Source organism: Anas acuta, chromosome 14 (genome assembly GCF_963932015.1).
Source record: "Anas acuta chromosome 14, bAnaAcu1.1, whole genome shotgun sequence".
NCBI lineage: Eukaryota > Metazoa > Chordata > Aves > Anseriformes > Anatidae > Anas > Anas acuta.
The window spans coordinates 19959703-19972296 of record NC_088992.1 but is presented as its reverse complement, the minus strand read 5'-3'; the positions used below and the strand labels follow the sequence as shown (position 1 = coordinate 19972296).

At 45.9% G+C, this 12594-nt stretch overlaps 1 protein-coding gene across 3 annotated transcripts in view; it reads left to right on the top strand.

Moving 5' to 3' along the window:
• Positions 1-12594, top strand: part of HTR4 (5-hydroxytryptamine receptor 4) — a 136163-nt gene that overhangs the window by 99928 nt on the left and 23641 nt on the right. The window contains exon 7 of one of the 3 annotated variants that reach the window (XM_068697735.1): positions 1874-8691. The exons of the other annotated variants lie outside the window; for them this stretch is intronic. Coding sequence (XP_068553836.1) covers positions 1874-1910 — 37 coding nt within the window. The 3' untranslated portion in view covers positions 1911-8691. Of the gene's footprint in view, positions 1-1873; positions 8692-12594 lie in introns of those variants that run through there. 3 annotated transcript variants of the gene reach the window in all.

Sequence of the window (12594 nt, the reverse complement as noted above, 5' to 3'; positions counted from 1 at the left end):
TATTTATTTGGCATGGTGGTGATTATAGATGCAGCTAACATCTGCTGCTCAGTATGCATCTGCATCTTGCAGACAACCTGACCCTTGAAGTGATGCAGATGTGGCTTTGTTTTGCTTTTGTCATCAGTAAAGACAGTAACTTTTTTTAAGGTATGCCTTCAGGAGTACACAGCATCTTGCAAACACATCAACTATTACATACAGCTCAGTAAGTCTGTTACTGCATTAGCTGATGATTTCCAGTCCTTATTTCTGCATTACTCTGTTCTTTGGCTAGTACAGGATACCTCAGCAGTACTACCATCCATTGCAGAAGGTAAGGTTTTTAAAATCCATGTAGCCACATCTGAGAGGAGGTTTTCCAACTCATCTTAGATCTTGTTGCTTTGTAGTGCTTTATGATTGCATTTATTTGAATGCAATTTATACCTGGTTTATGATGCCTTCAATGCCCATGACCATATCGGCATGGGATTTTTCTAGCAAGTATCCTGTGAATGGTGATTCTCCCTTTGAACTTAAGTCTTCATTTGATCCTGATTAACTGACATTTTCTTGCCTAAAGAGCTCATGAAACCACACATCGCCCTTTCTCTTCTTGGTGAGAAAATGCAGTCCTCTGCTTTGCAATGTACAAACCCTTCAATATCTGAAGCCTTGTTCTTACATTGCAGGGATAAACCTGGATATATTTTCTTAGCACTAGCATCAAGCCTTCTGAAATCCTAGAATCCGAATGACAAGTTTCACTACCAGCCTTTGTATTTTTCAGGAATTGTAATCAGAAGAGTAGTTACACCTTCATACACAAGATCAGTACCTCATGGCTGGGGGAATATGTGAGTGAAACAGATCTGTCCGCAAGAATATTTTCAAGTTTCCAGAAACAGCAGTTTCCTTGCCCTCTGTTAAAGAACTATTTAATGAGTCCTAATAACTTCAGCAATATGTGTTTAAGTTCTGTCTAAAAAAAATGTTAAAAAATACCAAATAATAATAATACCAAAATGTTCGTCTTGCTCTTGATATTCATGTCCTTGGCATCTAATACGTAAGTGATTAGTAAAAAAAACAAGTTAACTATCCTGAATTGTCATTTCATATTTGAATTTAATCTATGAATACTATTTCAAAATCATAGCCTATGTACTTCCCAAGAAGTCACCGAAGCACAGAAAATGTCATTAGCACACTCCATATCAAGTATAATTAACTGCGCTGTGAGATACCAGAACGTGGTAAGACTGGCTGTGGGCTTTGTGCAGCCAGGAGGAACTTTAGTAATTTCTGCTGTCTTATATGAACCTTAACTCTTACTTCCCAGGGCAGCAGTGTGTAGGAGCAGCACAACAGACCCAGGTGTGAAGGTGTTACAGCATGCTGGGCTAGACGCAAAGCTTGCTGCTTCCCCAAACAACAGTGGCAGTCCAGAGCTGGGCCTGGCAGGAGGCTGCTGCAGGGCTCCAAAGCACCAAAGAAGGTTGAGGGCAGGCTGGTTTGTTTGGGTTCACAGAACTGGCATCTTCTGGAAGCTTAAGAGGTTTCTGCTGATGTTCCCTGTGTTGGTGGTACCTGCTAAATCCACAGCAGGATGCAGCAGCCACTCCGTGGGGGAGTGCATCTTTTCCAGTAAGATCATTCTGAGGAAGAGGTAACATGTAAATACCTGGTCAGAGAGATGAGTTACTTCTTCAACAGGTGTCATGCTTGGACCACTGTTCAAATTATCTCATGCCAATATGTGAATGTTGTTAGAATTAACCTAGCTTATCTTATGCACATCCACTTGTATGAAGGGGGGTAGAGGGAAGGTAGTTCACATCCTCTTACACCCCATCATATTTTTTTTTCTCCATTTTTGTGCTTTGCCTAGGTGTGATGTCACACCGTATAAAGTGACATCCTCATAGAAGCATCCTAGTGCTCTGTAAGCCTCACCTCTCTGAAGGTGTCAGCAAAGGACAGAAACTCCCTTAGCCTTGAGCTCTCCCAAAGGTCTGAGTCTCAGCAGCAGTTTTTCCAACATGGAAATGAAGCCACCTCTGGAAGGGCATTGCAACAGCTGCTCAAGTGCAAGCCACAGGAATGCACTGTTTTGAAGGAAGAAGCAAGAGAAACACTGTATGGATTTGTCACTTTGGAAGGAATGAGAGGATGCAGCATTGCTACCAGAAGTGGAGCACGGCCAAACAGGCAGACTCAATTATTTGTACCAAAGATGAAAAGAAAAAAAAAATAAAAATCAAGAAACTGGAAGTATCTTATATCAATGTTATGTATGAGTAATTTTACCATTGATCTGTAAGCTGCCTGGTAGCACACAGAAACAGTAACAGTTTACATTCATGCATTAAAAGCACATTAATTTATTCAGTGAGATTCATACCCTATGGTGCTTTTTTGACAAGTTTTTATAGCACCGTAGTTAGTATTTATTAGCAGTGAAAGCACTTTACAATACTTTGATTCAACATTGAGACAAGCGCACAAAGCAGCTACTTCATAGGCACGAAAGCAAACACAAATGGCACTTCAAGAGCTGTTACCAAGAGATCTTCAAAGAGCTCAGCTCCATACCCCTGAAAACACAGCACCCAGCCCTGGCACGGTGCTGTCAGCACAGAAAACAAGAGCATTCATTCAGCAGGACCACCACCACCTCCCTGGCCACAACATGACCCTTGGTGGTGCCACAGCATCCCAGGAGCTCCCTGATACTGCACAACCCCACTCCTGGAGTGATCCTGGGAGAATAAAGAATTTGGTATGCAAGGGAAGAACCCGTTAACACATCTAAGAACTTAAGGAAATGGTGCACTTCAGTTACTCGCAATTTCTTTGTCTTTGAAGGAATTTGTTCTTAACTTCCAATTTAAATCAATTTTAAAACAAGACCATAAAAATCATTTAAAGATGTAGGCTAAACTAATCTTCTCTTTCCCCCATGCACGGGTTCTCATGCACTGAAGATTTAGCTGTAAATTTGTGACAGCTTACCTTGGGCTTCTAAGTATCAGGTTCATTACCGGCTGTGCTATACATGCTGCTGTGCTCTTCTGGAGCTGTCCTGCCCAGTGTGAGTGTCCTGTTTGAAGTCAGCAGGCACAGAGTTTACCAGCAAGTATTTCAGAGAGTCACCAGCAAGTATTTCAGAGTCCCAGGCTAAAAGCAGAGGATTTGTGTCACAGCAGTGCATCTCTCACTGGCTTCCAATACAGACCTGGGTGCTTCAGAGGCAATCTGATCCTAAGCAGTCTGCAAAATCCATACATGCTCTTAAGTAAAAAACAAAGAAACAAAAAAAAGCATACATCAGGAAGCAATGGTGGGCTGGTTGGACACTTGGTCTCTGGGACACCATTCAGAAAAGTCAGACATATTAAGGGACAAACAAAATTATACTCTTGTGACGACAGAATGGTGTCTAATTCAAAAGACTTTTTAGATGCTTGAAATTTGATTTCTTCACCAATGCAAGTTCTCTACTGTTGCCTTTTTTTGTGATACCTTATGATACACAGGCTGAGATACATTCCTTCTGGTAAAGTTAGCCTTAACAAAGCTGTAGTGTCCAAGCAGAATAATTTTCAGCTATTAATTTTATTTCTGCTGCCACCAATGCTACTTACACTCTTGAGCCAACTCAGTGGAAATGAAAAACAGGCAGGTCAAGCAAAATTCAAGTGTTTGGGTGTCAGAAACATGTCTCTTCTACAGAGGCCTGAGGTAGCCACAAGCCTGCAGGTACCTGGGGCAGGTCTCCCAGCACCCCAGCTGGGCACCTAGGCTGGTATATCCCCTCTTACCCTGAGAAATCAGTGCAAAAAGGCAAGCTGCCTTGATGAACATATGCATCGAAATCTGCATCAGTGACCAAGGTTTGCCTGTAAATCTCTAGGCACTTTGCCAATCGGGGGAAAAAAAAAAAAAAAAAAAAAAAAAAAGGCAAATCCAAGGAAATCCGCTCTTATGTAAAAGCCTAAGGAGCTCTTAACTTCTCCATATCAGAGCTGCTGCTGTTTATATAGGAAACTTCTTCATTTGCACTTTATCAGGCTTTTGTCAGCTAGTCCTGAGAAAAATGCAGGTCTGTGAATGGGAAGTATAGCTGCTTTGTGCACAAAGAGGCCCTGGTAATTCTCTGTTACTTCAGAGGGTTGGTGGGAGACCAGGAGTACCTCATTCACAGCCAAGAGCAGTATATTTTTAAAGTTAGTACTGGCTGTTGGCTAATGGCCAGGTGTAGTTACAACTTCACTAAAAATTAAATAGTAGCCGTGGTATTCCTGCACTGCAGTCTGATAAAATGAAGCAGCTCAACAACTACTCCCCCATCTGTATTTAAAACAGAGACTGACATTTCCAACATACTAAAGCTGTCAACAGGCTCAAGGATCGCCTGCCAGGAATCTGTAAATCTCAATTCTTAGCAGCAAACATTCATTATCGTGGATAGAAATTAAGGGACCCAAATACTACCCTCTAGACTTTTGATTAGGAGATGGAAGTGGCTTCTGTAAAAGGCTATCAGAGCAAATGGGTGGTGCTGTTTATGAAGTGAGCAGGCAGAAGACAGTGTGTAGCCAGCAGACCCCCTCCCCAGAGCAATACTGGAGAGCTTTCGGAAAATTAGCTCAGCAGAGCACTCCTGCCTAAAAGCATATCAATGAGACAGCAGAAAGATACTCTTGAAGGGGAGGAAGTGCTGAAGGATTCCCCAAAAGATTTATGAAGAACCCACGTAACGCCTGATGCAGTTCTAGCACAGCTACCACCACTACCACAGAAGCAGGTCTCCGTTTCCGGGACAGGTTTGCCAACCTAGTTTTGACACTGCTGAAACATAATTTCTTGGTGTTAAACATCAGGCTAGCTGGTGAGTGTTCTCCTATTAACTATCTTTGTGTTTCTCTCTTTTCCCCTTACTACCTCACTGTCTCTCCTCCTTTTTCCGCACTAAAAGTGGCTGTTCCTCTGTCTCCAAGCTCCTCCTGCTGTTCTGCAGCAGACCAGGTCCTGCCTAGCCATGAACATGCTCTGTAAGTCCTTTCTTTTATAACTGCAGCTCTGTGTGCTCAATACTTATTTTAACACATTTTAAGGCCTCACTTGATGTAGAGCTTAGGATTTGTGGGGTAGAAGCAGAACTCCCAGCTGGATGTAGGTGTTTTTCACCAGCAGGACATTGAGGGTGGTTCCTGGCCACAGGAACATACTCATATCACATACGCTGTTCGGAACCAAACAGCTCTCTGTGACCGTTGGCTGGACCTGTGCATAAATCATACAGGACTTCTAGTAGCTCCTAGAGCTTCGATGCAGCCATGAGAGGTTCTCACAGAATTATGAGAGACTCAGATAATTCCAGTGCCTTTCTTAAGTCAGTTTTACCTTCTGTCAGCTGCTAGGTGTCCCCTTCCCTCAGACCATACACATGGTTTCAGCTGGCTTCCCACCACAGGGGATTGTGAAATGTGGTTTGTGAAATGTACTCATGTAAATTTTTGTGTCTGCTTTCCTCCCTCTGGCAATATCCCCACTGTCATTTCCTATTGTGTGGCCACATACCCTCATCCCTACACCACTCAGTATGTCCATCGCTTAATTATGCTCTGTCTTGGTCTCAGTTCTTCCAGAAAGCTCACTGAAGAGAGTAAGCGAATGCTAAAGGTAATCTACAATCTCCAGTTTTTCCCGCTTCTCTCTCTGCTTTGCCATGAAATAATTAACTCTGTATGAAACAATCCAAGCTAACTGAGGGGCTGCCAAACCCTGTGACCTATTAACACTTGAAAATAATGCCTCCCCACTACTGCCATAGGTCCCTGTTGCCGGTGTATCTGTACGAAAAGGTGTCAATCTAAGGTTGCAAAAGCAGTAACAGAAAAAATAGCCTTCAAAGATATTTTTTTTTTCTAGAGGGATCCTTATGTTTAATTAATGTCTTATTTAATGTCTATGCTTTTATCACATTGCTTGAAAAATGGCCTGTGTAACCACAGATCCTCCATCTCCCTGCAGTTCTTCTTTATCCACAGGAGCAGGACATTCCTGGGAATAAAGGGAAACCTCAGAGTTAGAAAAGGCAGATGAGAACTGGGTAAAGTATTGATCATCTTCTTTTCCTGAACTGAGTCTTAAATCTGGCCATACTCAAGCACAAGTTGTTTGTGGCCACTGGACTGAAGCTGCTAAGGAGGAGCATACTGGGGTCCAGAGGACCTCATTAAAAATATTCAGCAGTCTGAGGCATCCTCTGAGTTGTGTTGAATGCCTACAGCAACAACTTCTTTGAGGACAGCAGAGTAGGCAAGGATGGCCAAGACACAGATATCGGTGATGGACACATGGTCCCAGTGAAACACTGCCAAAGGAGAGCCAGAGGATCCAGGAAAGCCATAAAAGCTAACCCTGCTGCTCGTGATTCCCTGATAGACAGGGAATTCCCGGGCTGGGTAGGGGCCTTTGGAGGTCCTTTGTGACACCAGGAAGCTGCGTTATTAATTCATGCTATCCTGCTGCCAGTGCTAAGACAGCACAGCTGTCACCATGTTGTCTGCTTTCTCATATTGGTACCAAAAAGGAATAGCTTTGCTGTGCTCTGTGCAAGAACAGAACTGGGTGCAGATCTTGCCACTGCAGAACTTGCTCCTTCTAGCCACATCATGCAAACGTTCCCTTATGCTAGGCTTCCTCTGCCCCAAAACATGGTGTGTTTTACCTCATTTCCAGCCTGGCAGTTTGCAAAGCAAATTTCAGCCATCAGCTTCCTTCCTCCCCAGAGCCACAGAGGGCACAAGATAACAACTTGCTCTGAGTTACTTGGCATTGCTTTGGGAAATCCAGCAAGTGGTACACCCAGATTTCCTGCCTTCTCGTCAGTAATGAGATAATTAGAAGCCCAGTTAATTTTGACTCTCCCTTGTTCTATTTGTCACAGAGGAAAATCCTGATTTTCCGTTCTATGGAAATCAATGGTATCTACTCTAAGTAGTTACAAAACATTACCAACCTGGCCTGGTGGGCTTTGACACTTTACTGGTCAAAGTCAAAAATACCTCCCTAGAAGACAGGACAATAGAGAAAGATGCTCAGTTTTGGAAAGGAAGAAGGAGCCAGGACAAAACGAGCAAAACACTGCTGGCACAACCCAGCAGACGTGTGTAAACCAGCACAGCCCACTGCCTCGTGCACTGCTCTACCCGACTAGCAGCAGCCAAGGACCTGACACCACAGCTTGGCAGGCTCCTTCACAGTGTGGACTCCTGCTGCCCCTGCTGTGGGATGCACAGAGCTGTATTGCACACTCTGACACTGCTAAAGCCAGCCCTACTCATCACAGCCCCTGAAGTCCCCTCTACTTTGATTAGGGTCTGCAAAGAAAAACATGCGGGCTGCCAAAGCAGTCTCTGAACCAAATGATTCATTCGGAAGTGAATTTAGATGTTCCAAAACATGGAGTTGTGGTGAACTGAGGAACCCTGTCAGGCTGTGAGAATGGAGATTGTTAATGGTGCTTTGGTTTGGGGCCGCCTTCCCTTTTAATGTGTATTGGTTCATTTCTTTTGTTGAGGAGGCGGGTGACTTTGCCTCGGTATTACTGGTGAAAAATAATCAGAGGTTTGTTAAGCAGAAAATTCACAGGCACTGAAGAACAGATAGCATCATGGCTAAGGATTATGTCATGGTTCCTTTGCAGAATTAAGTGATGTGCTGTCTGTCTGATCCTCATAGGGATCAGGCACATACAAAACATTCTGTTTTGTTGTTTTTTCTGTCATTTTGAAATCTTCTGTTTTGATTTGAAATGTATTCTGTTATCATTTATTTGGAAATGGAAAATCACTTTAAAACAAGATTCATAACTTTTGTTTTGAAAAAGTTGGAATGAGGAATCCTGATAATATAGCATTCTCAGGGAGACGAACAGAAAAGTTTGATAGGGGACATGGCTCTTCTAAAACCAGTTCAGCCTCAGCAAAATGGCTTTTTCTACTGAAACTCTCCCAGCCTGCCTTCAGGGCTGACAGTGCTCCGGGGGCAGAGAGCTAGAGCATCCTGGCAGAATGAACCAGCCCTGCAGTGTTTTTATTGCCTCCAGAGCCAGAGCAACAGAAATGTAGTTTTACATCCCAGTTAAACAATTCTTCATGAAGTTTCAACAGCATACATTTCCTGAAATACTGATGAAAGGAGAGCCATGGCCTCAGAAAATCTAGTAGTCAAAAAAGGAGGATGTAGTGTGCTTCTGAACAATAATTCCATAAAATACAGCACCTTGCTTATATATATTTGCCAAGTAAGTTAACAGTATTGCCAAGTCTTTAAAATCAAATTGTCACTTACACAATCCATGCTCAATCCTATACAGATGTTTTCTCTGAGATAGCGTTGTCCTTACAGCTCTTTATCATAGAATCATAGAAAATCCTGAGTCGGAAGGGACCCACAAGGATCATTGAATCCAACTCCTGGCTCCACACAAGACCACCCAAAAATCAGACCATATGTCTGAGAGTGTTGTCCAAACACTTGAACTCCAGCAGGCTCGGTGCCATGACCACTGCCTTGGGGAGACTGTCCCAGTGCCCGACCACCTCCTGGGTGCAGAACCTTTACCTAACACCCAGCCTGACCCTCCCTTGTTATGATATACCGTGAATAGAAAATGAAGTTGTTTATGCTTCTGCAAGACAACATCAGGGACAACAAGGCTAGTGTCAGGGACAACAAGGCTAGTGTCCTGGTCGGGGTCTGCTATAGACCGCCGAACCAGGATGAGGAGACGGATGAGGAATTCTACAGGCAGCTGACAGAAGTTGCGAAATCGTCAGCGCTTGTACTCGTGGGGGACTTCAACTTCCCTGACATTTCCTGGAAGCACAACACAGCCCAGAGGAAGCAGTCTAGGAGGTTTCTGGAGAAAGTGGAAGATAGCTTCCTGACGCAGCTGATTAGTGAACCTACCAGGGGTGGTGCCCTGCTAGACCTTCTCCTCACAAACAGAGAAGGACTGGTGGAAGATGTGATTGTCGGGAACAGTCTTGGGCAGAGTGACCACGAAATGGTGGAGTTCACTATTCTTGGCGGGGCCAGGAAGGGAACCAGTAAAACCACTGTATTGGACTTTCGGAGGGCTGACTTTGGGCTGCTCAGGACACTAGTTGGTGGAGTCCCATGGGAGGCGGTTCTGAAGGGCAGAGGGGTCCAGAAAGGCTGGGCGCTCTTTAAGAGGCAAATCCTAATGGCACAGGAGCGGTCTATTCCCATGCGCCCAAAGATGAGCCAGCGGGGAAGAAGACCAGCCTGGCTCAACAGAGAATTGTGGCTTGAGCTTAGGAGAAAAAAGAGGGTTTATAATCTTTGGAAAATTGGGCAGGCCACTAAGGAGGACTATAAGGATGTAGCGAGGCTGTGCAGGGACAAGATTAGGAAGGCCAAAGCTCGTCTGGAGCTCAATCTGGCTACTGCTGTTAAAGATAACAAAAAGCGCTTTTATAAATACATCAACACAAAAAGGAAGACTAGGGAGAATCTCCATCCTTTACTGGATGCAGGGGGAAACTTAGTTACAAGAGATGAGGAAAAGGCGGAGGTGCTTAATGCCTTCTTTGCCTCAGTCTTTAGCGGCAAAACCGGTTGCTCTCTGGATACCCAGTACCCAGAACTGGTGGAAGGGGATGGGGAGCAGGATGTGGCCCTCACCATCCACGAAGAACTGGTTGGTGACCTGCTACGGCACTTGGATGTCCACAAATCGATGGGGCCGGATGGGATCCACCCAAGGGTACTGAGAGAACTGGCAGAGGAGCTGGCCAAGCCCCTATCCATCATTTATCAGCAGTCCTGGCTATCGGGGGAGGTCCCAGCTGACTGGCGGCTAGCAAATGTGACGCCCATCTACAAGAAGGGCCGGAGGGCAGACCCGGGAAACTACAGGCCGGTCAGTTTGACCTCAGTACCAGGGAAGCTCATGGAGCAGATCCTCTTGGGAGTCATCATGGGGCACTTGAAGGGCAAGCAGGCGATCAGGCCCAGCCAGCATGGGTTTATGGAAGGCAGGTCCTGCTTGACGAACCTGATCTCCTTCTATGACAAAGTGACGCGCTGGGTGGATGAGGGAAAGGCTGTGGATGTGGTCTACCTTGACTTCAGCAAGGCTTTTGACACCGTCTCCCACAGCATTCTCCTCAAGAAACTGGCTGCTCTTGGCTTGGACTGGCGCACGCTTCGTTGGGTTAGAAACTGGCTGGATAGCCGGGCCCAAAGAGTCGTGGTGAATGGAGTCAAGTCCAGTTGGAGGCCAGTCACTAGTGGCGTCCCCCAGGGCTCGGTGCTTGGGCCGGTCCTCTTTAACATCTTCATCAATGACCTGGATGACGGCATTGAGTGCACCCTCAGTAAGTTTGCAGATGACACCAAGCTAGGTGCGTGTGTCGATCTGCTCGAGGGTAGGAAGGCTCTGCAGGAGGATCTGGATAGGCTGCACCGATGGGCTGAGGTCAACTGCATGAAGTTCAACAAGGCCAAGTGCCGGGTCCTGCACCTGGGGCGCAATAACCCCAAGCAGAACTACAGGCTGGGAGAGGAATGGTTGGAGAGCTGCCAGGCAGAGAAGGACCTGGGAGTGATGGTGGACAGTCGGCTGAATATGAGCCAGCAGTGTGCTCTGGTGGCCAAGAAGGCCAACGGCATCCTGGCTTGTATCAGAAACACTGTGACCAGCAGGGCTAGGGAGGTGATCGTCCCCCTGTACTCGGCTCTGGTGAGGCCGCACCTCGAGTACTGTGTTCAGTTTTGGGCCCCTCGCTACAAGAAGGACATCGAGGTGCTTGAGCGGGTCCAAAGAAGGGCGACGAAGCTGGTGAGGGGCCTGGAGAGCAAGTCCTATGAGGAGCGGCTGAAGGAGCTGGGCTTGTTCAGCCTAGAGAAGAGGAGGCTCAGGGGTGACCTTATTGCTCTGTATAAGTACATTAAAGGAGGCTGTAGCGAGGTGGGGGTTGGCCTGTTCTCCCACGTGCCTGGTGACAGGACGAGGGGGAATGGGCTAAAGTTACGCCAGGGGAGTTTTAGGTTAGATGTTAGGAAGAATTTCTTTACTGAAAGGGTTGTTAGGCACTGGAACGGGCTGCCCAGGGAGGTGGTGGAGTCGTTTAGATGTAGAGCTTAGGGATATGGTTTAGTGGGGACTGTTAGTGTTAGGTCAGAGGTTGGACTCGATGATCTTGAGGTCTCTTCCAACCTAGAAATTCTGTGATTCTGTGTGATTCTGTGAAGACAAATGGACTCCCTAAATGCCATTCCAGCCTTTGCATTAACCTTGCGCTGGAAATCAGAGTTAGTGGTGCCACCCCGACCTGTTAAGCCGAAGGCAAAAAGGGTTTGTGGCAGACGTCCCCACCAGGGGCTCCTCTCTGTGCCTTCTCTTGGCCATGGCACATCAGCTGTCCTTGGGCCAAGCCGTTGTCACACCTGCAGGTTATATCTGCTCTGGGCCAATTTAATGTGGGCTAGAGACAGAGCTGGGATGATAAACCTGCTTGTTGGTCTTCTGTTTCTCTTCTCGTCCTTGTTTATGTGCCCTGCTTGATTTTGTCACACTTATTATTGACGAGGCATTCAGTGAGACTGTAGAAACGTGATCTGTGATACTGCCGGGCTTTTCTGAGGCTTAAATGCACTGAGAAGAAAGCCATCTGTGCCTGTTGTGGGAACACATTTGATCCAAACCCTTCAAAAAAAAAGTATTTTCAACTTTTATCCCAACCTTTTTCCCCAGCCCCCTCAGAGACTGCAGGTAGGATGCCACTGCCAAGGAGAAAGAACGGCTCCTTTTTGTCTTTTTTCCTACTTTAACAATGCATTAGTGCAATGACAATAATCTGTGGTGGCAGTTATGGTTGCAGGCTCACAACAGCTTTGGAAAGATGTCTCAGCAGCACAAATGAGGGCCCGTATGATTTTCCAAAGCTCAGATCTTTCAATTTTTAAGACTGCTCTCAAGGAGCAACTGGAAATATCCAGCCAAGAGCTGGCTTCCAGCTGGAAAGGGTAAAAATAATTATCACCACTTCACTGCGAGCAGCACGCTGGGCTTAATTGAAAAGTGCCTGTCTGGTAATTTGCTCAGTAGGTGCAGCACATGCATCGTGCCCTGCAAGCGGCATGGGACCGCGCTCATGCATTCCCTAACCACACTAATCCATGAAAGGAGTGTGGTACATCTCCACTGCTGCATCCTGACTTTAATCAAAACTGAAGGGAAGAAAATATGTCAATTCTTGTGTGGAATCGGGAAAGAGAAAGGCCTCTTACAAATAGCTCCTCCTTGTTCTTCCCTCCAGACAGCCACCACAGGAACATCCAGGGTGATTTTCTTTAAGATGTCAGGGATTTCTCAACCCAAATTGCACCTTGGCTCTCATTTATCCCAACTTCTGCCCTGGGGGTTGCACTGTGCCTTAGCAGGACACCTGAGCATGTAGAAGAGCGGGGCCCGGGACTGGTCCTGCTGCTGAGCCACTTCCTGGGATCGCAGCCACCGCACCATGGTGCAGATGGCAGCGCCATTTTCAGAGCTATAAACAGTATCAT